Source organism: Aotus nancymaae, unplaced genomic scaffold (genome assembly GCF_030222135.1).
Source record: "Aotus nancymaae isolate 86718 unplaced genomic scaffold, 86718_ANA_hifiasm-v0.15.2.pri h1tg000016l, whole genome shotgun sequence".
Classification (NCBI taxonomy): domain Eukaryota; kingdom Metazoa; phylum Chordata; class Mammalia; order Primates; family Aotidae; genus Aotus; species Aotus nancymaae.
In genome coordinates, this window is record NW_026988428.1 from 64,552,152 (window position 1) to 64,577,225 (window position 25,074).

Below are 25,074 nucleotides of genomic sequence, written 5' to 3' on the forward strand. Positions count from 1 at the left end.
CAGACCAGCCTGGTCATTGTGGTAAAACCCCATCTCTACTAAAATTACAAAAATCAGCTAGGCATGATGGCACGTGCCTGTAATCCCAGCTACTTGGGAAGCCGATGTGGGAGAATCCCTTGCATCAGGGAGGCGGAGGTTGCAATGAGCCAAGATGGGCCACTGCACTTCAGCCTGGACAACAGAGCAATCTGTAACAAAAGAAAAAAAAAAAAAGAGGGACAAGGGGAAGGAAAGAGGGGAGTGAGAAAGAGAAAAAAGTGAGGAGAAAAAGAGTTATGGAATGTAAAACACGTTAAGAGAAGGAGAGCAAGAATGAATGTAGGGAAATTCACAAGAACATTGCATTGTAAAGTCTGGATGAGTAAGGAAAATTATTTAAGTGTTTAATGATACATGATAAAGAGTTATAATTTTTTTTTTTTTTCGCTCTTGTTACCCAGGCTGGAGTGCAATGGCGCGATCTCGGCTCACCGCAACCTCCACCTCCTGGGTTCAAGCAATTCTCCTGCCTCAGCTTCCTGAGTAGCTGGGATTACAGGTGCGCGCCACCAGGCCCAGCTAATTTTTTGTATTTTTAGTAGATACGGGGTTTCACCATGTTGACCAGGATGGTCTCCATCTCTTGACCTCGTGATCCACGCGACTCGGCCTCCCAAAGTGCTGGGATTACAGGTGTGAGCCACCGCGCCTGGCCCAAAGAGTTATAATTTTTTAAAGTTAATAAGTTCAGTTATGAAAGTCTGTTATGTGTATAGAGGAAACAGGGCCAGGCCTGATGCCTCCATCCTGTAATTCCAGCACTTCGGGAGTCCGAGGTAGGAGGATCACTTGAGCCCAGGCATTCAAGGCCAGCCTTGGCAACATAGTGAGACCCCCGTCTCTACAAAAAATACAAAAATTAGCTGGGCATGGTGGCTCATGCCTGCAGTCCCAGCTACTCTGAAGGCTTAGGTGGGAGCTGAATCACTTCAGCCGGCAGGCAGAGGTTACAGTAACCCGTGATTGCACCACTGCACTCCAGCCTGGGAGACAGAGCAAGACCCTGTTTCAAAAAAAAAAAAAAAAAAAAAAGAATAGGGGAAATATATACGTATCTTAGAAACAGTGTTCTTGCTATATTGCCTAGGCTGCTCTCGAACTCCTGGTCTAAAGCAATCCTCCTGCCTCAGCCTCCCAAAGTGTTGGGATTACAGGCAAGAGCCACGGTGCCTGGCCCAATTTATATTCTTTTCTTTTTTTTTGAGACGGAGTTTTGCTCTTGTTACTCAGGCTGGAGTGCAATGGCACGATCTCGGCTCACGGCAACCTCCGCCTCCTGGGTTCAGGCAATTCTCCTGCCTCAGCCTCCTGAGTAGCTGGGATTACAGGCACGCGCCACCATGCCCAGCTAATTTTTTGTATTTTTAGTAGAGACGGGATTTCACCATGTTGACCAGGATGGTCTCGATCTCTTGACCTCGTGATCCACCCGCCTCGGCCTCCCAAAGTGCTGGGATTACAGGCGTGAGCCACCGCGCCCCGCCCCCAATTTATATTCTTATTTCACTTCCCATTTTGAAATAAATTCCACATAAACAGCTTATTTTCTAAAATCCTTAGAAATACAATAACGAATAGCACTAAATATTTTTCAAACTTTGGGAGCTAAGAGATGTGGGGGCCTTAAAGTGTATGGAAGGTTTAAGGAGAGAAAAAAAAAGAACAAAATATTAAAAAAAAAAAAAAAAAAAAGAGGAAGGTTTAAGGAGATAGAGTTCAAAATGTGGAAAGGAACAATATAATTACAAGGAAAATCACTGTCAAATTTTATCACACAAAGTCAAGAACTAACTCAAACAACCCCCCACTACTAAATTTGACTGGCTTTAAAAAAAAATTTTATAGGCCAGGCGTAGTGGCTCATGCCTGTAATCCAAGCACTTTGGAAGCCAAGGCAGGCAGATCACTTGAGGTCAGGAGTTCAAGACCAGCCTGACCAACATGGTGAAACCCCGTCTTTGTAAAAAATAAAAAATAAAATAATTTTATATATTAAAAAAAGGAACTAGCTCTTTGAGGAAGACGCGGTCGTAGTTGTTGTGGATCGTTAGTCCGCACGCTCCTGCTCCTGACACCGCTGTTCGCTCTTGCCGAGGAACAAGTCGGTCAGGAAGCCGCGCAGCAGCCATGGCTTTTAAGGATACTGGAAAAACACCCGTGGGGCCGGAGGTGGCAATTCACCGAATTCGAATCACTCTAACAAGCCGCAACATAAAATCGCTGGAGAAAGTATGTGCTGACTTGATCAGAGGAGCAAAGGAAAAGAATCTCAAAGTGAAAGGACCAGTTCGAATGCCTACGAAGACTTTGAGAATCACTACAAGAAAAACACCTTGTGGTGAAGGTTCTAAAACATGGGATAGTTTCTAGATGAGAATCCACAAGCGACTCATTGACTTGCACAGTCCTTCTGAGATTGTTAAACAGATTACTTCCATCAGTATTGAGCCAGGAGTTGAGGTGGAAGTCACCATTGCAGATGCTTAAGTCAGTTATTTTAATAAATTGATTACCAGTTGTTAAAAAAAAAAAAAAAAAAAAAGGAACTAGCCGGGCGCGGTGGCTCACGCCTGTAATCCCAGCACTTTGGGAAGCCGAGGCGGGTGGATCACGAGGTCAAGAGATCGAGACCATCCTGGTCAACATAGTGAAACCCCGTCTCTACTAAAAATACAAAAAATTAGCTAGGCATGGTGGTGCGTGCCTGTAATCCCAGCTACTCAGGAGGCTGAGGCAGGAGAATTGCCTGAACCCAGGAGGCGGAAGTTGCAGCGAGCCAAGATCGCGCCGTTGCACTCCAGCCTCGGTAACAAGCAAAACTCCGTCTCAAAAAAAAAAAAAAGGAACTAAATTGACAAGTCATACACTTTAAACAACATTGCAGCAAATATGTGTAAGAGAAAAAGTGCTATCTTTTCCCCATTCATCACAAGGTTCATGACTCACGCTTTTTTTTTTTTTGTAGAGATGGCGTTTCACCATGTTGCCCAGGCTGGTCTCGAACTCCTCACCTCGAGTTATCTGCCTGCCTCAGCCTCCCAAAGTGCTGGGATTACAGGCCTGAGCCACCCGGCCCAGCCTCATGACTGACACTTCTATAACAAAAAACAGATTAACAAGAGGTAAGCATAACAAATTTATGTAATCATGTTTTAAGTGGACCAGACATGGTATCTCAGGCCTATAATCCCAGCATTTTGGGATACTGAAATGGGAAGATCTCTTGAGGCCAGGAGTTCCAGGCCAGCCTGAGAAACAAAGGGAGGCATGGTCTCCACAAAAAATTTAAAAATTAGGCCTGGTGCCGTGGCTCACGCCTATAATCCCAGTGCTTTGGGAAGCCCAGGTGGGCAGATCACCTCAGGTTGGTAGTTCAAGACCAGCCTGACCAACATGGAGAAAGCCTGTCTCTATTAAAAATACAAAAAATTAGCCGAGAGGCCAGGCGTGGTGGCTCACGCCTGTAATCCCAGCACTTTGGGAGGCTAAGACAGGCAGATCCTGAGGTCAGAAGATCAAGACCACCCTGGCTAACACAGTGAAACCCCGTTTCTATTAAAAAAAAATACAAGGTCGGGCACGGTGGCTCACGCCTGTAATCCCAACACTTTGGGAGTCCGAGGCGGGTGGATCATGAGGTCAAGAGATCGAGACCATTCTGGTCAACATGGTGAAACCCCGTCTCTAGTAAAAATACAAAAAAATTAGCTGGGCACGGTGGCGCGTGTCTGTAATCCCAGCTACTCAGGAGGCTGAGGCAGGAGAATTGCCTGAACCCAGGAGACGGAGGTTGTGGTGAGCCGAGATCGCGCCATTGCACTCCAGCTTGGGTAACAAGAGCAAAACTCCGTCTCAAAAAAAAAAAAAAAATTAGCTGAGCGTGATGGCCCATGCCTGTACTCCCAGCTACTCGGGAGGCTGAGGCAGAAGAATTGCTTAAACCCAGGAGGTGGAGGTTGCAGTGAACAGAGATCACGCCACTGCACTCCAGCCTGGGCAACGGAGTGAGACTACCTCTCAAAACAAAAAAATTAGTTGGGTGTGCTGGAGACTGAGGCAGGAAAATCACTTGAACCCAGGAGGCAGAGGTTGCAGTGAGCTGAGATGCGCCATTGCACTCCAGCCTGGGCAACAAGAACAAAACTCCGCTGCAAAAAAAAATTTTTTTTTTTAATTAGCCGGTGCTGGTGACAGAGGCCTGTGGTCCTGCATATGGGTACCCAGTACTGATCACTGAGGCAGGAGGATGTCTTGAGCCCAGGAGTTAAAGGCTGCAGTTAGCTATGATCATGCCATTGCACTCCAGCGTGGGCCACAGACACCCTGTCTCAAAAATATATATTTTTTGACCTCCCATTTTGAAATAAATTTCTATATATATATACACACACACATATACACACACACATATATGTAGGTGTGTGTATGGTATTCCAGAGAGGGAAAGCCTGGTAAGGGGAAGAGGAGGGCTGCTATTTTGGAAGACCCTCCCAGACATGCAGCTATTTTACTTGCACTCTTTCCAAGCTTTCTGACCCTGGCGGGGTGGGGGTCCCCTGGGCCTGGGTCCCTCTACCCCAGCAGCCCCACCGCAACCCTAGGCTCCCTTGGCGTAGGCTCTGACTCTCCACCCTCGCATTTGTGCGGTTCAAACCGGACATTTCCACCTGCCTTTGAAGGTTATCGCCTTGCCTTCTTGTAGGGGAAGCCCAAGGGGTAAGATGGAGTTGAGCAACCCCGCTGGGGTGGGGGGGGGAGGGTCCGAAGTTCGCCCTGGTGGGACGCCGGGACCCCTGGTTGAGCAAAACAGCCCCTGGCGTCCACGCCTCTTCCTCCCCTCCCACTGCCCTCAGTTGCCTTCCTCTCCAGGAATCCTCCTTAGTTTTCGAAATTCCACAATGATAAATTAATACTCCCAGGGCAATTATTTAATAGCTTAGTGGAAAATAGTTAATGATGACTTAATACCGTGACAGCCCTCTAAAGAGCTTACTGGAAGAAATGGTGGCTCTGATGGAAAGGGGAAGATGGGTGGTAGATTTCCCAAAATTAGCTGTTAAGTAAAGTTATCTAGAACCCTGACTAAAGGTCACTTCGGCCTATCAGAAGAGAGTAGCAAATACTCTTAGCATTCCCAGGTTTGCTTAAGGATGAGATTTCAGGAAAGACTTGTTTTCTTTGTCTAATTTATAGGGCTCCACAGAATGTAGAGGAAGTAATGTTGGTGGGGTGTTACTCAAGAATAACTTTGTGTTTCATTGTTTCTTTTTCTTTTTTTGAGACAGAGTCTTTTTTTTTTTTTTTTTTTTTTTTTTTTTTGCGGCGGAGTTTCGCTGTTGTTACCCAGACTGGAGTGCAATGGCGCGATCTCGGCTCACCGCAACCTCCGCCTCCCGGGTTCAAGCAATTCTCCTGCCTCAGCCTCCTGAGTAGCTGGGATTACAGGCACGAACCACCATGCCCAGCTAATTTTTGTATTTTTAGTAGAGACGGGGTTTCACCTTGTTGACCAGGATGGTCTCGATCTCTTGACCTCGTGATCCACCTGCCTCGGCCTCCCAAAGTGCTGGGATTATAGGCGTGAGCCTATATCAATCTTGCTCTGTCGCCCAGGCTGGAGTGCAGTGGCTCAATCCGGCCTCACTGCAACCTCCGCCTCCTGGGCTCAAGTGACTCTTTTGCCACAGCCTCCCTCATAGCTGGGATTACAGGTGCAGGCCACCACGCCCAGCTAATTTTTGTATTTTTAATAGAGACGAAGTTTCGCCATGTTGTCCAGGCTGCTCTGGAAATCCTGACCTCAGGTGGTCAGCTGCCTCGGCCTCCCAAAATTCTGGGATTACAGACCTGAGCCATCGCCTCGGCCGGATCTTACTTTCTAATAACATTACAATGAGGGCTCCTTGGAGAAATGGCTAACTCTAGGGCTGGGAAGAAAATATATAAGATAAGAGCATTGTCAGAATAAGCATGGTGACTCACACCTGTAATCCCAGCACCTTGGAAGGGTGGGATCACTTTGATACGGCTCTGATAAGTGAAGGAACAAGACGGCTTTTGTTTCACTTTGAATTAGATAAAACATCAAGGCAGGTCGCAGTGGCTCACGCCAGTAATCCCAGCGGTTTGGGACGCCAAGGCGGGAGGATGACGAGGTCAGGCGTTCGAGACCAGTGGCCAATATGGAGAAACCCTGTCTCTACTAAAAAATACAAAAATTAGCTGGACGTGGTGGTGCATGCCTGTAATCCCAGCTACTCAGGAGGTTGAGGCAGGAGAATTGCCTGAACCCGGGAGGCAGAGGTTGCAGTGAGCTGAGATCGCGCCACTGTACTCCAGCCTTGGTGACAGAGCAAGACTCCGTCTCAAAAAAAAAAAAAAAAAGAAAGAAAGAAAGAAAAGGAAAAAACATGGACACACGTGGAGTGGTTTTAAGGAGCGGAGAGTGTTGGGGGAGGGGCTCCAAAGCCGAAAGAGGGAGCCCCACCTGGCATGGATACCAGCCAGGTGTGTAAACAGAGGCTGGAGGAGGCGGTGTCTGATTTGCACAGGGCTCAGGGGATTGGTTTGACTATGCATGTCATTCACGTAGCCGGAGAAAAAACTGGCCCTCCAACCTTAGCCTTTTAATATGCAAATACAGGGCCATGATTTTCTACACACGTGGGGTATGTGAAGGCCCCATGTTGCCAGGAACGTGTGGGACAACTGCAAGAAGGCCAGAGGAAGCTTCACGTTGGGTGGACCCAGTTTTTAATGGCCTATATTTGCATATCAAAGGTTGCCGGCCTGACTCTAGGAGCCCCAGCTTTACAAGAAAGTTTTCTAGAGATACTCTAAAAAACAAAGACTTCCATCCAGACTGGTGGCTCATGCCTGTAATTCCAGCACTTTGGGAGGCTGAGGCAGGCGGATCACTTGAGGCCAGGAGTTTGAGACCAGCCTGGCCAACATGGTGAAACCTCATCTCTACTAAAAATACAAAAAGTCAGCCAGATGTGGTGGCACACACCTGTAATTCCAGCTATTTGGGAGGCTGAGGCAGGAGAATTGCTTGAACCCAGGAGGCAGAGGTTGCAGTGAGCCTAGATTGGGCCACTGCACTCCAGCCTGGGCAATAGAGCCAGACTGTTTCAGAAAACAACAATCAAACTTCCCAAAGACTCCTTTCCCTCTCTATCTGCCTAAAATAATTTCTTAATAACTCCCCCCTACCACAACTTGAGATCAGGAGTTTGAGACCAGCCTTGCCAACATGGCATAACCCCGTTGCCACAAAAAATACAAAATTTGGCTGGGCATGTTGGTGTGCACCTGTAATTCCACCTAGTCAGGAGTCTGAGCTGTGAGAATGGCTTGACCCCAGGAGGCAGAGGTTGCAGTCAGCCGAGATTATGCCACTACACTCTGGTCTAGGGGACAGAGCTAGACTGTATCTCAAAAAAGAAAAAAAATCTAGGCCGGGCGCGGTGGCTCAAGCCTGTAATCCCAGCACTTTGGGAGGCCAAGGCGGGTGGATCACGAGGTCAAGAGATCGAGACCATCCTGGTCAACATGGTGAAACCCCATCTCTACTAATACAAAAAATTAGCTGGGCATGGTGGCGCGTGCCTGTAATCCCAGCTACTCAGGAGGCTGAGGCAGGAGAATTGCCTGAACCCAGGAGGCGGAGGTTGCGGTGAGCCAAGATCGCGCCATTGCACTCCAGCCTGGGTAACAAGAGCGAAACTCCGCCTCAAAAAAAAAAAAAAAAAAAAGGAAAAAAATCTAGAGCATTTCATAGTGCCAGAAAGTAAGGAAGTAAAGAACCAAAAACGGCTGGGCCTGGTGACTCATGCCTGTAATCCCAGCACATTGGGAGGCCAAGGCAGGAGGATCGCTTGAATGTAGGAGTTCAAGACCAGCTGGGCAATAAAGTGAGACCCTAGTCTCTACAAAAAATAAAAAATTAACTGGGCATGGCAGTGACACACTTGTAATAGCAGCTACATGGGAAGCTGAGGCAGAAGGATTGCTCTAGCCCAGGAAATCAAGGCTGTGAGCTTTATTCATACCACTGCACTCCAGCTTGGGTGACAGAGCAAGAATCTATCTCAAAAGAAAAAAGAACAGGCTGATTTTCTTTTCATTTAGTCTAAAATGGCCCACACCAAGCAGATTAAAAAAAAAAAAAGAAAAGAAAAGAAAGAAAAAAGAACCAAAAACATATTGTATTTGTAGGAGCACAGGACCCAACTAAAAGACCTGGAATAGCTTGAGCCACCAAATAAATAATAGTATTGGATTATAATCCAAAGTATAAAATAAATATCCAGGAGATCACCCTGATATAAATAAATGATAGGACAAATTAATAATTGGACAGGAAGTGACAGCTCATTCTCTGGGCTGATTTGTTTGTTCAAGACTCTCTGTCACCTAGGCAGGAGTGCAGGGGCAACATCAGAGCTCCTGGGCTCAACTGATCCTCCCACCTCAGCCTCCTGAATAGCTGGGATCACAGGCATGCACCCCAACATTCGGCTAATTTTTGTTTTATTTATTTATTTATTTTATTTTAATTTTTTTAATTTATTTTTTTTTTTTGAGATGGAGTTTCGCTCTTGTTACCCAGGCTGGAGTGCAATGGTGCGATCTCAGCTCACCACAACCTCTGCCTCCTGGGTTCAGGCAATTCTCCTGCCTCAGCCTCCTGAGTAGCTGGGATTACAGGCACGCGCCACCATGCCCAGCTAATTTTTTGTATTTTTAGTAGAGATGGGGTTTCACCATGTTGACCAGGATGGTCTCGATCTCTTGACCTCGTGATCCACCCGCCTCGGCCTCCCAAAGTGCTGGGATTACAGGCGTGAGCCACTGTGCCCGACCCTATTTATTTTTAAGACAGGGTTTCACCATGTTGGTCAGGCTGGTCTTGAACTCCTGACCTCAGGTGATCCACCTGCCTCGGCCTCCCAAAGTGCTGAGATTACAGGCGTGAGCCACCACGCCCGGCCATTTGGCTAATTTTTAAAGTTTTGGACAAGAATTCCAGCTCTCTTTAGAACTGCAGAAGAATTCCAAACAATGTATGCTCAAGGGGGTGAGCACACTCAAATGCCCACTTCTTAGGTGTGGGTTGCACATACTGACTCCTTTCTAAGTGTACAGTATGGAACTGGGCATGGTGGCTCATGCCTGTAATCCCAGCACTTTGGGAGGCTGAGGTGGGTGGATCTCTTGAGATCAGGGATTTGAGACCAGCCTGGCCAACATGGTGAAACCACGTCTGTACTAAAAATACAAAAATTAGCCAGGCCTGATGGTGCAGGCTGAGGCAGGAGAATCGCTGGAACCCCGGAGGCGGGGGTTACAGTGAGCCGAGATCTTGCCACTGCACTCCAGCCTGTGTGACAGAGCAAGACTCCAAAAACAACAACAAAAAAAAGTGTTGGGATTATAGGTGTGAGCCACCACGCCTGGCCTTTTATGTACATTGAATTGATAATTACACATAATTTAATAAGATAATATGGCCGGGCTCGGTGGCTCACGTCTGTAATCCTAGTGCTTTGGGAGGCCAAGGTGGGCAAATCACAAGATCAGAAGTTTGAGACCAACCTCGCCAACATGGTGAATCCCCGTCTCTACTAAAAATACAAAAAATTAGCTGGGCATGGTGGCAGGCATCTGTAATCCCAGCTACTCGGGAGGCTGAGGCAGGAGAATCACTTGAATCCAGGAGGCGAAGGTTGCAGTGAGCTGAGACCGTGACACTGCACTCCATCCTGAGCAACAGAGTGAGATTCCATCTCAAAAAAAAAAAAAAAAAAAGATTATATAAAATGTGTTTATTTATTTATGTTTGAGACGGAGTCTCACTCTGTCCCCCAGGCTGGAGTTCAGAGGTGTGATCTTGGCTCACTGCAACCTCTGCCTCCCAGGTTCAAGCAATTCTCCTGCCTCAGCCTCCTGATTAGCTGGGATTACAGGCATGTGCCACCATGCTTGGCTAGTTTTTCATATGTTTAGTAGAGACGGGGTTTCACCATGTTGGCCAGTCTGGTCTCAAACTCCTGACCTCATGATCCACCTGCCTTAGCCTCTCAAAGTACTGGGATTACAGGTGTGAGCCACCACACCTGGGGTACATGTAGATAAAATTGAATTGACATGTCATGAAATGGAGCCAAGGACAATTTTTTTTCCCTTAAAGTTTTATTATTATGGCTGGGAGCGGTGGCTCACGCCTGTAATCCCAGCACTTTGGAAAGCTGAGGCGGGTGGATCACAAAGTCAACAGATTGATAGCATCCTGGCCAACATGGTGAAACCCTGTCTCTACTAAAAATACAAAAATTAGCTGGGCATGGTGGCACACACCTGTAGTCCCAGCTACTCAGGAGGCTGAGGCAGGAGAATTGATTGAACCTGGGAGGAGGAGATTGCAGTGAGCCAAGATTGTGCCACTGCACTCCAGACAGGGGGACAAAGCAAGACTCCGTCTCAAAAAAAAAAAATTATTATCATTTTTTGAGATACTGTCTCATTAATATTGTTCAGGCTGATTTCAATCTCCTGGGCTCAAGTAAACCCCCTGCCTCAGCTGTCCAATTAGCTGGGATTACAGAAGTGAACCATTGTGCTGGCTAAATTATTTTAATTTTATTTTTTTTAGAGACAGGGTCTCACTATGTTGCCCAGGCTGGAATGCAGTGGCTATTCTCAGGCAAAATCATATCATGAACTACAGCCCTGAACTCCTGGGCTCAAGCAACCTCCCAAGTAGCTGGGACTTTCACATTCAAAGATAAAATCCCTCACTTTTTTTTTTTTGAGACAGAGTCTTGGTTCCGTCACCTAGGCTGGAGTGGAGTGATGCTATCTCGGCTCACTGCAACTTCTGCCTTTCGGTTTAAGTGGTTCTTGTGCCTCAGCCTCCCCCACAGCTGTGATTACAGGCATGCACCACTATACCTGGCTAATCTTTCCTGTATTTTTAGTAGAGATGGAGTTTCACCATGTTGGCCAGGCTGGTCTCGAACTCCTGGCCTCAAGTGATCCACCTACCTCAGCCTCCCAATGTGCTGGGGTTATAGGTGTGAGCCATCCGGCCTGGCCTCAAAGATAAAATCCCCAATGAGTAAAATATAGCACATTCATATAGACTGACATAATTACATAGTCATAAAGAAAGAAAGAAAACAAAAATAATTACATAGGCTTGGGCATGGTGGTTCACACTTGTAATCCAAGCACTTTGGAGGCTGAAGTGAGAGGATCGCTTGAACTCAGGAGTTTGAGACCAACCTGAGCAACATAGTGGGACCTCGTCTCTACAAAAAATAAAAAACTTAGCTGGGCGTGGTAGCATATGCCTGTGGTCCCAGCTACTTGGGAAGCTGAGATGGGAGGATTACTTAAGCCTGAGGGTTGAGGCTGCAATAAGCCATGATCGTGCCATTGCATACCAGCCTGAGTGACAGAGCAAGACTTCATCTTGAAAAAAAGGAGGCGACAGCCAGGCGCGGTGGCTCACACCTATAATACCAGCGCCTGTAATCCCAGCACTTTGGGAGGCTGAGGCGGGCGGATCACCTGAGGTCAGGAGTTCCAGACCAGCCTGGCCAACATGGTGAAACCCCATCTCTACTACAAATGAAAATTTAGCCAGGCATGGTAGCTGGCATGCACTTGTAGTCCCAGCTACTTGGGAGGCTGAGGCAGAAGAATTGCTTGGATCCAGGAGGTGGAGGTTGCAGTGGGCCAACATTGCACCACTGCACTCCAGCCTGGGTAACAGAGTGAGACTCCATCTCAAAAAAAAAAAAGAAGGCCGGGCACGGTGGCTCACGCCTGTAATCCCAGCACTTTGGGAGGCCGAGGTGGGTGGATCACAAGGTCAAGAGATCGAGACCATCCTGGTCAACATGGTGAAACCCCGTCTCTACTAAAAATACAAAAAATTAGCTGGGCATGGTGGCATGTGCCTGTAATCCCAGCTACTCAGGAGGCTGAGGCAGGAGAATTGCCTGAACCCAGGAGGCGGAGGTTGCGGTGAGCCGAGATCGCGCCATTGCACTCCAGCCTGGGTAACAAGAGCAAAAACTCCTTCTCAAAAAAAAAAAAAAAGAAAAGAAAAGAAAAAAGGAGGAGGCATGGTGGCTGAAGCACTTTGGGAAGCCAAGGAAGATAGATCACTTGAAGCCAGCAGTTCAAAACCAGCCTGGCCAACATGGTGAAATTCCATCTCTACTAAAAGAACGAAAAATAGCCAGATGTTGTAACGTGTGCCTATAGTTCAAGCTACTTGGGAGGCTGAAGCAGGAGAATAGCTTGAACCTGGGAGGTAGAGGTTGCAGTGAGCTGAGATCATGGTACTGCACTCTAGCCTGGGCGACAAAGCGAGACTGTCTCAAAAAAAAGAGCCGGGTGCGGTGGCTCACGCCTGTAATCCCAGCACTTTGGGAGACCAAAGCGGGTGGATCACGAGGTCAAGAGATCGAGACCATCCTGGTCAACATGATGAAACCCCGTCTCTACTAAAAATACAAAAAAAAATTAGCTGGGCATGGTGGCGCATGCCTGTAATCCCAGCTACTCAGGAGGCTGAGTAAGGAGAATTGCCTGAACCCAGGAGGCAGAGGTTGCGGTGAGCTGAGATTGTGCCATTGCACTCCAGCCTGGGTAACAAGAGCGAAACTCCGTCTCAAAAAAAAAAAAAAAGTTTATGAATTTGTGTTGGGGTGCATTCAAAGCCATCCTGTGCCACGTGTGGCCCTCAGGCCGGGCCGTAGGTTGGACAAGCTTGGTGTAAGCAGATGATGAATTCTAAGTCTATGAATTATTTTTTATTTTTATTATTTTTTTTTAAGATGGGGTTTCACCATGTTGGTCAGGCTGGTCTTGAACTCCCGACCTCAGGTGATCCGCCCGCCTTGGCCTCCAAAGTGCTTGGATTACAGGCGTGAGCCACCATGCCTGGCCCAAGTCTATGAATTATTCACTACTCTGTTCCTAGCACCAATCTCAGCACCTTACACATAATAGATGCTTAATAACTGTCTGTTAAATGAATAAATGCATGTCTCCTTTTCACTCTGTCTACTGCTGACAACCTCACATTGTTGTAGAGTTTATGTGCATGCATTGGCAATCTTTGTGAAGTTTTTCCTGGAAGGGTAGAGCAGGAGAAGAGAGAGAGAAAAAAATCGGTCTTCACATCCAATGGCCTTTGAGGAGCTGGGAAGAGGGCAATTCACACTTGATTATCTTACATCAGATAAATTAGCAGCGCCTGAATTGCTGGGCAGTCTGGCAGTGGAGCTCTCCCCGGCCTGACAGCCGTCCCAGAGGCCATGGTTCCTTTCTTGCCAGATTTGGCTTTTAGCTTCCTGCTAACTCTGGCTTTGGGCCAGGCAGTCCCATTTCAAGAATATGTCTTTCTCCAATTTCTGGACTTAGATAAGGCGCCTTCACCCCAGAAGTTCCAACCTGTGCCTTATATCCTGAAGAAAATTTTCCAGGATCGCGAAGCAGCAGCGACCACTGGAGTCTCCCAAGACTTATGCTACGTAAAGGAGCTGGGCGTCCGTGGGAATGTACTTCGCTTTCTCCCAGACCAAGGTAAGGAAATGGGACTGTTTTCCAGAGAAACATCTGGAACTGGGTGATGTGAAGAAAGGAAAGGACAATAGGAAATGACAATTACTGATGGCCTTTGTGCTGGTATTTTTTAATTTTATCTAATTTAATTCCAGCACAGGATCCTGAGAGGAAGGCAGATATTCTTATCAAGTTTCTAACAATAAGGAAATTAGTCTCAGACAGTAGGTAACCTGTAATCTATTCAAGATCATATAGCTAGTGCGAGAACAAAGTCACGATTCGAAATAGGTCTTTGTTTTCTGAATCAACTGCTTTGTGCTTCAGTTAGGATGAAAGAAGTGAGGGAAGAATCAGAGCTCAGTCTCCCAGTCTTCAGCCCATATAGACACATCCTGCTGCCTTCCGTGTAGCAGGCAGGGTATGAAAATTTTGAGGTTGGTTTGCCCATGAATTCTGCTTCCCTTATTTGCACCTCCTGGCAAAGGTTATTCTTGATTTGTGAATACAGAACAATAATATATACAATTGTTATATCCTTTATGAAAGGATACCAGTGAGTGGCATCCGACAGTTTCCCAAACCGACCACCCACCAAATAACCTAGGTCTTCCATTAACGGCAGATCCTCCAACCCCATTCCTGCCACTCATTCTCTCCATCCGATTCTAATTCAAAGTCTGAAATGGGTGTTGAGAATCTGCATGTCTATACAACCTCCCAGGTGTTTCAGATGCAGAATTTAGAGGCTTGGTTAGTTTTACAGCAACTGGAGAGAAGATTTAAATATTTATTTGTCCAAGAAGCACTTATTGGATACCTATGGTGAGCTAGGAACTGTGTATGACCTTTAGAATATGAGATAAAGTTTGCCTTTTTTTTTTTTTTTTGAGAGCCTCGCTTTGTCTCCTAGGCTGGAGTTCGGTGGCGCGATTTCAGCTCACTGCAACCTCCACCTCCCGGGTTCAAGCGATTCAAACTGCCTCATCTTCCCAAGTAGCTGGGATTACAGGCATGCGCCACCACACCCAGCTAATTTTAAAAAAATTTTTTAGTAGGGATGGGGTTTCACTATATGTTGGCCAGGCTGGTCTCGAACTCCTGACTTAAGGTGATCCACCTGCCTCAACCTCCCAAAGTGCTGGGATTATAGGCATGAGCCACCGAGCCCGGCCAAGTTTGCCCATTTTTTTTTTTTTTGACCAGGAATCGAACCTGGCAAGTTTGCCTTTTTTTTTTTTTTTTTTAATATGGTACCCATTTTTATTATTGTATTGTACATGAGTTTCAGCAAGCAGCTAACAAAGAAGTTGACATCTTGGTATTAAGTGATGTCATGGGCTGAATTGTGTTCCTTCCAAAATTCATATGCTGAAGTCTTAACCTCCAATACTTCAGAATATGACTGTATTTGGAGACTGGGTCTTTAAACCTTTCCTGTTGTGTTGGAAAATCTGGAAGTCATTTACTCATCTCCGGTCTTTTGCCGGCTCTCATTCCCCTGCTTTCTCTGGTTCAGATGGTCCCGTGATCACATCTGCAAGTTCTTTTGGGACCCTGGGGTGCCATCTATCTAAGCCAACAGCCATCCCTGCTCTCATTTTAAGCAGTTAGATGCTCTCTTTGCTGGTGTCTTGGGTTGAAGATCGCTCTGTAGTCCCAGCTACTTGGGAAGCTGAGGTGGGACGATCACTTGAGCCCAGGAGTTTGAGGCCACAGTGAGCCATGACTGCACCACTGCACTCCAACCTGGGTGACAGAGAAGAGCCTGTCTCAATTAAAAAAAAAAAACTTTCAGGGCCGGGCGCGGTGGCTCACGCCTGTAATCCCAGCACTTCGGGAGGCCAAGGCGGGTGGATCACGAGGTCAAGAGATTGAGAACATCCTGGTCAACATGGTGAAACCCCGTCTCTACTAAAAATACAAAAAATTAGCTGGGCATGGTGGCATGTGCCTGTAATCCCAGCTACTCAGGAGGCTGAGGCAGGAGAATTGCCTGAACCCAGGAGGCAGAGGTTGCGGTGAGCCGAGATCGCGCCATTGCACTCCAGCCTGGGTAACAAGAGTGAAACTCCGTCTCAAAAAAAAAACAAAACAAACTTTCAGATGGTAAGAGCACACAAAGTGCCAAGCATAATGGATAGTAATAGTAAGACTTTAGGGTATACCATTGTGAAGAATGAAGAACTTAAAAGCAAGTTTGCCTTTTTTAAGAGTTTCTAGGGCCAGGCACCGGGGCTCACGCCTGTAATCCAGCACTTTGGGAGGCTGAGGCAGGCAGATCATCTGAAGTCAGAAGTACCAGCCTGACCAACATGGAGAAACCTCATCTCTACTAAAAATACAAAATTAGCTGGGTGTGGTGGTGCACGCCTGTAATCCCAGCTACTCTCGAGGCTGAGGTAAGAGAATCACTTGAACCCCGGAGGCGGAGCTTGCAGTGAGCGGCGATGTCACCATTGCACTCCAGCCTGGGCAACAAAAGCGAAACGCCGTTTTTGTTTGTTTTTTCCGAGACGGAGTCTCCTCGCCACCGTCACCCAGGCTGGAGTGCGATGGCGCAATCTGCTCACTGCAACCTCCATCTTCCAGTTCAAGCAATTTTCCTGCCTCAGCCTGCCAAGAAGCTGGGATTACAGGCCCGAGCCACCACGCTTGGCTAATTTATTGTATCTTCAGTAGAGACGGGGTTTCACCATCCTGGCCAGGCTGATCTTGAATCCCTGACCTGGTGATCCGCACGCCTCAGTCTCTCAGAATGCTGGGATTACAGGCGGGACCCACCGCGCCTGGGCTTTTCGGCCATCTTTTTTTTTTTTTTTTTTTTTTTTTGAGACGGAGTTTCACTCTTGTTACCCAGGCTGGAGTGCAATGGCGCGATCTCGGCTCACCGCAACCTCCGCCTCCTGGGTTCAGGCAATTCTCCTGCCTCAGCCTCCCGAGTAGCTGGGACTACAGGCATGCGCCACCACACCCAGCTAATTTTTGTATTTTTAGTAGAGGCAGGGTTTCACCTTGTTGACCAGGATGGTCTCGATCTCTTGACCTCGTGATCCACCCGCCTCGGCCTCCCAAAGTGCTGGGATTACAGGCGTGAGCCACTGGGCCCGGTTTTTTCGGCCATCTTAAAAATAAAGTTTATAGGCCGGACGTGGTGGCTCACGCCTGTAATCCAAGCAGTTTGGAGGCCAAGGCGGGCGGATCACCTAAGTTCAGGAGTTCAAGACCAGCCTGACCAACATGGTGAAACCCCGTCTGTATAAAATAGAAAAAATAATAAAAATGAAAAGTTTATAGAAGGGAGATAGAGAAACAAATGACTTCGCTGTATCGTGCTTAGTGTGATAAAGGCTCAGGGCTTTGTGTGTTTATGCACTTTTTCTGTTATTTCCCTAGAATAAATTCTTAGAATAAAATTGTTGGATTAAAGAGTACACACATTTAAACTTTTAATATATAGCAAATGTCCTACAAAATTTATACCACACCATGAGTATATGAGAATTCTCTCTTCCTACAATTTAACATAAATCTTTTTTTTTCTTTTTCTTTCTTTCTTTTGTTTTTTTTTGAGATGGGGTTTCACCATGTTCGTCAGACAGGTCTCGAACTCAGGTAATCCACCTGCCTCGGCCTCCCAAAGTGCTGGGATTACAGGCTTGAGCCACCGTGCCCGGCCTTTTTTTCTTTTTCTTTTTTGAGATGGAGTTTCATTCTTGTTGCCTAGGCTGGCGTGCAATGGCACAATCTCGGCTCACCGAAACCTCTGCCTCCCGGATTCAAGTGATTCACCTGCCTCAGCCTCCCGAGTAGCTGGGACTACAGGCGTGTGCCACCACGCCTGGCTAATTTTTGTATTTTTAGTAGAGACAGGATTTCTTCATGTTGTTCAGGCTGGTCTTGAACTCCTGACCTCAGGTGATCTGTCTGCCTTGGCCTCCCAAAGTGCTGAGAGATTACAGGCTTAAGCCACTGTGCCTTGTCCAGTCTGTTGACTCTTTCTCAGAATAGTGGTTTACATGCCTACAGTAAAATATTTTGGATTTCAAAATAAACCAATTAAATATTGAAATATATATATTTGTTGTTTTGTTGTTGTTTGTTTGTTTGAGACGAAGTTTCGCTCTTGTTACTCAGGCTGGAGTGCAATGGCGCGATCTCAGCTCACCGCAACCTCCGCCTCCTGGTTTCAAGCTATTCTCCTGCCTCAGCCTCCTGAGTAGCTGGGACTTCAGGCGTGCACCACCATGCCCAGCTAATTTTTTGTATTTTTAGTAGAGACGGGGTTTCACCTTGTTGACCAGGATGGTCTCGATCTCTTGACCTCATGATCCACCTGCCTCGGCCTCCGAAAGTGCTGGGATTACAGGCGTGAGCCACCGTGCCCGGCCCTTGAAATATATTTTTAAAATATTTTAAAAACAAATGTGTATATAGTAATGTATATAATGCTTTATTAATGTAATAGACAACAAGATCTAGCAAGGTTACTATACTTATGACTACCAGAAATTTCAGCATGGTGTTAGCATAAGTGGTTTTTTTTTCCTTTTTATTTATTTATTTATTTTGTAGTAACGGGATCTTAACTTGTTGCCCAGGATGGTCTCAAACTCCTGGCCTCAAACAAATCTCCCATCTCAGCCTCCCAACGTGCTGGGATTACAGGCATGAGCCACCTTGCTGGATCTCCATAAATGTTTTAAGATATTTGCAACAACTAAATGTGTAAACATACCTATGATTATTATTGATAACAATGTCACAGGCCCTGATGATATTACTGGGATTTGTTGCCTATATTCATATATGAAGGAAATGCTAAATTTCATTTAGAGTTTAGTGGAAATAATGATGTCATTATTTTTCCTGTCTAAGTTCACGAATCCTCTAATTTCATCCAGGACTCTCTGGGAACCCATGGATGTGAAGATAAGAACCTGTGGGTTTGGGCTGGGAGTGGTGGTTTATATCCGTAATCCTAGCATTTTGGGAGGCTGAGGTGGGCGGATTACGAGGTCAGGAGTTCAAGACCAACCTGACCAACATGGTGAAAGCCCAACTCTACTAAAATTACAAAAATTAGCTGGGTGTGGTGGTATGCTAATTCCAGCTACTTGGGAGTCTGAGGCGGGAGAATTGCTTGAACCTGGGAGACGGAGGTTGCAGTGAGCAGAGATCCTGCCACTGCAGTCTAGGCTGGGGTGACAGAGCAAGACTCCATCTCAAAAAAAAAAAAAAAAAAAGAACCTCTGGCTTTGAATGAGGAATAGAGAAACAATCCTCCCAAATGATAGGGCTTGGGTCATTTCCTGCCCTTGTATTATATACATGGATACCTGGCATTTATATCACATAGATGGATACAAAGTAAAATATACTATGATGACTCTGACATGTCTTTTTTCCCATCTAGGTTTCTTTCTTTATCCAAAGAAACCTTTCCACGCCTCCTCCTGCCTACAAAAGCTCCTGTACTTTAATCTGTCTGCCATCAAAGAAAGGGAGCAGTTGACACTGGCCCAGCTGGGCCTGGACTTGGGGCCCAATTCTTACTATAACCTAGGACCAGAGCTGGAATTGGCTCTGTTCCTGGTTCAGGAGCCTCATGTGTGGGGCCAGTTCACGCCTAAGCCAGGTAAAATGTTTGCATTGCAGTCAGTCCCATGGCTGCAAGGTGCCCTTCACTTCAACCTGCTGGATGTAGCTAAGGATTGGAATGACAACCCCCAGAAAAACTTTGGGCTATTCCTGGAGATACTGGTCAAAGAAGATAGAGACTCTGGGGTGAATTTTCAACCTGAGGACACCTGTACCAGACTGAGACGCTCCCTACATGCTTCCCTGCTTGTGGTGACCCTCAACTCTGATCAGTGCCACCCTTCTCGGAAAAGGAGAGCAGCCATCCCTGTCCCCAAGGCTTCTTGTAAGAACCTCTGCCACCGTCACCAGCTATTCATTAACTTCCAGGACCTGGGTTGGCACAAGTGGATCATTGCTCCCAAGGGGTTCATGGCAAATTACTGTCATGGAGATTGTCCCTTCTCACTGACCATCTCTCTCAACAGCTCCAATTATGCTTTCATGCAGGCCCTGATGCAGGCAGTTGACCCAGAGATCCCCCAAGCTGTGTGTATCCCCAGCAAGCTGTCCCCCATTTCCATGCTCTACCAGGACAATAACGACAATGTCATTCTACGACATTATGAAGACATGGTAGTCGATGAATGTGGGTGTGGGTAGGATGTCAGAAATAAGAATAGAAGGAGTGTTCTTGGGGTAAATCTTATAATAAAACTACCTGTCTGGTTTATGACCACTTAGACTGGAAATGTCAGTATACCTGTGTTTATAATTTGTCTTCCTGGAAAACCCATCATAATTAATGATGCCCATACGTACATGCATGCATACACACACACACACACACACACACACACACACATATCCTGGAGCCCTAATGATCTTAGTTAATTTCTGCTCTAACATATTCATTATGCATATGACAGTATGGACACGGGCATTTACTGGTGGCTGATTATGAGCAAACATTATTCTATGTGTTACTTTACAAACATTTCACTGTTTGAGGCAAGCATTGCTATTTATGCTTTATAGACAAAGAAGCCAGGGTTTAGAGAAGCTAAACACATTTTCTTTCTTTTTTTGAGACGGAGTTTTGCTCTCCTTACCCAGGCTGGAGTGCAATGGTGCGATCTCGGCTCACCGCAACCTCTGCCTCCTGGGTTCAAGCAATTCTCCTGCCTCAGCGTCCCAAGTAGCTGGGACTACAGGTGTACGCCACCATGTCCAGCTAATTTTTGTATTTTTAGTAGAGACTGGGTTTCACCATGTTGACCAGGATGGTCTCGATCTCTTGACCTCGTGATCCCCCCCGCTTCAGCCTCCCAAAGTGCTGGGATTATAGGCTTGAGCCACCGCGCCCAGCCTGCTAAACGCATTTTCCTAAGGTCAGCAGCTCTCCCAGGCAGATCTGATAATTGTTAACAGGGTTACATTAAAAAAATTTAAAATTTTTTTTTCTTTTTTTTGAGACAGAGTCTCACTCTCTCACCCAGGCTGGAGTTCAATGGCTCAATCTCGGCTCACTGCAACCTCCGCCTCCTGGGTTCAAGTGATTCTCTTGCTTCAGCCTCCTGAGTAGTTGAGACTACAGGCATATGCCACCATACCCAGCTAATTTTCTTTTGTATTTTTTTTTTTTTTTTTTTTTTTGAGACGGAGTTTCGCTCTTGTTACCCAGGCTGGAGTGCAATGGCACGATCTCGGCTCACTGCAACCTCCGCCTCCTGGGTTCAGGCAATTCTCCTGCCTCAGCCTCCTGAGTAGCTGGGATTACAGGCACACACCACCATGCCCAGCTAATTTTTTGTATTTTTAGTAGAGACGGGGTTTCACCATGTTGACCAGGATGGTCTCGATCTCTTCACCTCGTGATCCACCCGCCTCGGCCTCCCAAAGTGCTGTGATTACAGGCTTGAGCCACCGCGCCCGACTTCTTTTGTATTTTTAGTAGAGATGGTTTCACTGTGTTAGCCAGGGATGGCCTTGATCACCTGACCTCGTGATCTGCCTACCTCGGCCTCCAAAAGTGCTGGGAATACAGGTGTGAGCCACTGCACCCAACCTAATTTAAATTTTTTTAAAGGAGGGCTTAGCCTCCCAAAGTGCTGGGATTGCAGGTGTAAGACACTACGCCCGGCCCTAGATAGACCAGCCTCTTTCTGGTCTTTTATTGATGTTCTATATGATTCCTATAGTGCAGATCACATTGTACATATACTTTTTTTTTTTGAGACAGTTTCACTCTTGTTACCCAGGCTGGAGTGCAATGGCGCGATCTCAGCTCACCGCAACCTCTGCCTCCTGGATTCAAGCAATTCTCCTACCTTAGCCTCCCGAGTAGCCGGGACTACAGGTGCACGCCACCATGCCCAGCTAATTTTTTGTATTTTTGGTAGAGACGGGGTTTCACCATGTTGACCAGGATGGTTTCGATCTCCTGACCTCGTGATCCACCCGACTCAGCCTCCCAAAGTGCTAGGATTACAGGCGTGAGCCACCACGCCTGGCCTGAGATGGAGTTTTGCGTTTGTTGCCCAGGCTGGAGTGCAGTGGCTCAATCTCAGCTAACTGCAGCCTCTACTTTCTGGGTTCACGCGATTCTCCTGCCTCAGCCTCCCTAGTAGCTGGGATTACAGGCATGCACCACCACTGCCCAGCTAATTTTGTATTTTTAGTAGAGACAAGGTTTCTCCATGTTGGTCAGGCTGGTCTCAAACTCTTGACCTGAGATGATCTGCCCACCTTGGCCTCCCAAAGTGCTGGGATTACAGGCGTGAGCCATTGCACCCGGCTGTATTTTATTACTCTTTATTTATTTAATATTGAGGGCCAGGTGCAGTGGCTCACACCTGTAAAGCCAGCACTTTGGGAGGCCAAGGGGGGCGGTTCACAAAAAAACAAAAAGGGGGGCAGGAGATCGAGACTAGCCTGACCAACATGGTGAAACCCTGTCTCTACTAAAAAAATACAAAAAATTAGCCGGGCATGGTGGTACGTGTCTGTGGTCACAGGTACTTGGGAGGCTGAGGCAAGGGAATCACTTGTACCCAGGAGGCAGAAGTTGCCGTGAGCTGAGATTGTGCCTCCAGCCTGGCAACAGAGCAAGATTGTCTCAAAGAAAAAAAAAATTTGAGGCCGGGCGCGGTGGCTCACACCTATAATCCCAGCACTTTGGGAGGCCGAGGCGGGTGGATCACGAGATCAAGAGATCGAGACCATCCTGGTCAACATGGTGAAACCCAGTCTCTACTAAAAATACAAAAATTAGCTGGGCATGGTGGCGCGTGCCTGTAGTCCCAGCTACTCGGGAGGCTGAGGCAGGATAATTGCTTGAACCCAGGAGGCAGAGGTTGCGGTGAGCCGAGATTGTGCCATTGCACTCCAGCCTGGATAACAAGAGCGAAACTCCGTCTCGGAAAAAAAAAACAAAAAACAAATTTGAGACAGGGTCTCACTCTGTCACCCAGGCTGGAGTGTAGTGGCTCAGTCTCAGCTCTCTACAACCTCTGCCTTTTGGGTTCAATCGATTATCCTGCTTCAATCTCCCTGGTAGCTGGCATTATAGGCACAGGCTATCACGACCAGCTAATTTTTGTATTTTTAGTGGAGACAGAGTTTCATCATGTTGGCCAGGCTGGTCTTGATCTCCTGACCTCAGGTGATTCACCAGCCTCAACCCCTCAAAGTGCTGGGATTGCAGGTGTGAGCTACTGGGCCTGGCCCTAGTTAGTTAATTTGATGGCTGTGACTTAGTGTGCTTGTTTAGATATACCATAATTTACTTCAGAGAATGTTTATCACTAGACATGAAGTTTGCAGTTTTCATGATGGAATAGGGTTATAACTCTGTGTTCACATCATTGTCCATTTTGAGTCCCTTACCCCCTTAGAAAATTTTTAGACTTGGAATTGCAGAGTCAAAAGCACAAGCTGACTCATGTGTAATTAACATAAAATTGATATTAAAACAAATGTGGATAAATTTGGAGTGAAATGCAAAATTTGCATAGATATACAAAAACTAGTCTGGGATGATGGCTCACGCCCGTACTCTGAGCCCTTTAGGAGGCCAAGGTGGGAGGATTACTTGAGGCTAGGAGTTTGAGACCGACGTGGGCAACACAGTGAGACCCCATATCTACAATAAATTAAGAAATTAGGCCGGGCGCGGTGGCTCATGCCTGTAATCCCAGCACTTTGGGAGGCCGAGGCGGGTGGATCACGAGGTCAAGAGATCGAGACCATCCTGGTCAATATGGTGAAACCCCGTCTCTACTAAAAATACAAAAATTTAGCTGGGTATGGTGGCGCGTGCCTGTAATCCCAGCTACTCAGGAGGCTGAGTCAGGAGAATTGCCTGAACCCAGGAGGCGGAGGTTGCAGTGAGCCGAGATCGCGCCATTGTGCTCCAGCCCGGGTAACAAGAGCAAAACTCTGTCTCCAAAAGAAAAGAAAAGAAAAGAAAAGAAATTAGCTGGGTGTGGTGACACTTGTCTATAGTCTTGGCTACTCAGGAGGCTAGGGTGGGAGGGTTGCTTGAGCCCAGATTAAGGCTGCAGTAAGCTGTGATTGTGCCTCTGCCTTCCAGCCTAGGCAACAAAGTGAGACCGTCTTCAAACAATCAAACAAATACCTAAAATTAAAAATATAATAAAATGTAGAATATAATTTTACTATATTATAAATATATGTGAAGACTCCTCCATAACCCCATAACCCCCTTCTCTTTTTTCTCATCCTTCCAAAGAAACCACAAACCTGAATTAATTGCGTATCTTTCCTGTTTCTTTCTTTTTTTTTTTTTTTTTGAGACGGAGTTTTGCTCTTGTTACCCAGGCTGGAGTGCAATGGCGCGATCTCGGCTCACCGCAACCTCCGCCTCCTGGGTTCAGGCGATTCTCCTGCCTCAGCCTCCCGTGTAGCTGGGACTACAGGCGTGCGCCACCATGCCCAGCTAATTTTTGTATTTTTTAGTAGAGACGGGGTTCCAGCATGTTGACCAGGATGGTCTCGATCTCTTGACCTCGTGATCCACCCGCCTCGGCCTCCCAAAGTGCTGAGATTATAGGCGTGAGCCACCGAGCCCGGCCCTTTCCTGTTTATTTCTTTAAAATTTTACTACAGATCTTTGTATCCATAAACAGTATAAAATACTATTTCACAAATACGTAAATGTTATACAAATAGTAGTGGAATATGTATATATGTATTTATTTATATATATATTTTAGAAACGGGGTCTCTTGGCTGGGCACGGTGGCTCACACCTGTAATCCCAGCACTTTGGGAGGCCAAGGCGAGCGGATCACGAGGTCAAGAGATCCAGACCATCCTGGCCAACATGGTGAAACCCCATTTCTACTAAAAATACAAATATTAGCTGGGTGTGGTGGTGTGTGCGCGTAGTCCAGGTAACTCGGGAGGTTGAGGCGGGAGAATCGCTTGAACCTGGGAGGCGGAGGTTGCAGTGAGCAAAGATTGCGCCACTGCACTCCAGCCTGTCGCAGAAGGAGACTCCATCTCAAAGAAAAAAAAAAAGAAAAGAAACAAACAGAAATGGGATCTCACTCCGTTGCCCGGGCTGGAGTGCAGTGGCACCATCATGGCTCCCTGCAGCCTCAACTTCCCTGGGCTCAAATGATTCTCCCACCTTAGCCCTCCCAAGTAGGTGAGACCACAGGCATGCACCACCACACCATGCCCAACTAATTTTTGTATTTTTTGTAGAGATGAGGTTTCACCATGTTACCCAGGCTGATCTCAAACTCCTGGGCTCAAATGATCTGCCTTTCTCAGCCTCCCAAAGGGCTGGGATTATAGGTGTGAGCCACCGCACCTGGCTTCCAAAGATATTTTTTAAAA

The 25,074-nt window shown here is 46.7% G+C and overlaps 1 protein-coding gene and 1 pseudogene across 1 annotated transcript; both read left to right on the forward strand.

The window, feature by feature from the left end:
- The first annotated feature begins 2,067 nt into the window (after positions 1 to 2,067).
- On the forward strand, positions 2,068 to 2,560 carry LOC135275290 (small ribosomal subunit protein uS10-like; annotated as a pseudogene).
- A 10,772-nt stretch (positions 2,561 to 13,332) lies between these two features.
- On the forward strand, positions 13,333 to 19,963 carry GDF3 (growth differentiation factor 3). The gene is made up of 2 exons (XM_012474801.2): positions 13,333 to 13,647; positions 19,043 to 19,963. The coding sequence occupies exons 1-2, from the start codon at positions 13,380 to 13,382 to the stop codon at positions 19,867 to 19,869; spliced, it is 1,095 nt and encodes a 364-aa protein (XP_012330224.2). The 5' UTR covers positions 13,333 to 13,379; the 3' UTR covers positions 19,870 to 19,963.
- Positions 19,964 to 25,074: the final 5,111 nt, after the last annotated feature.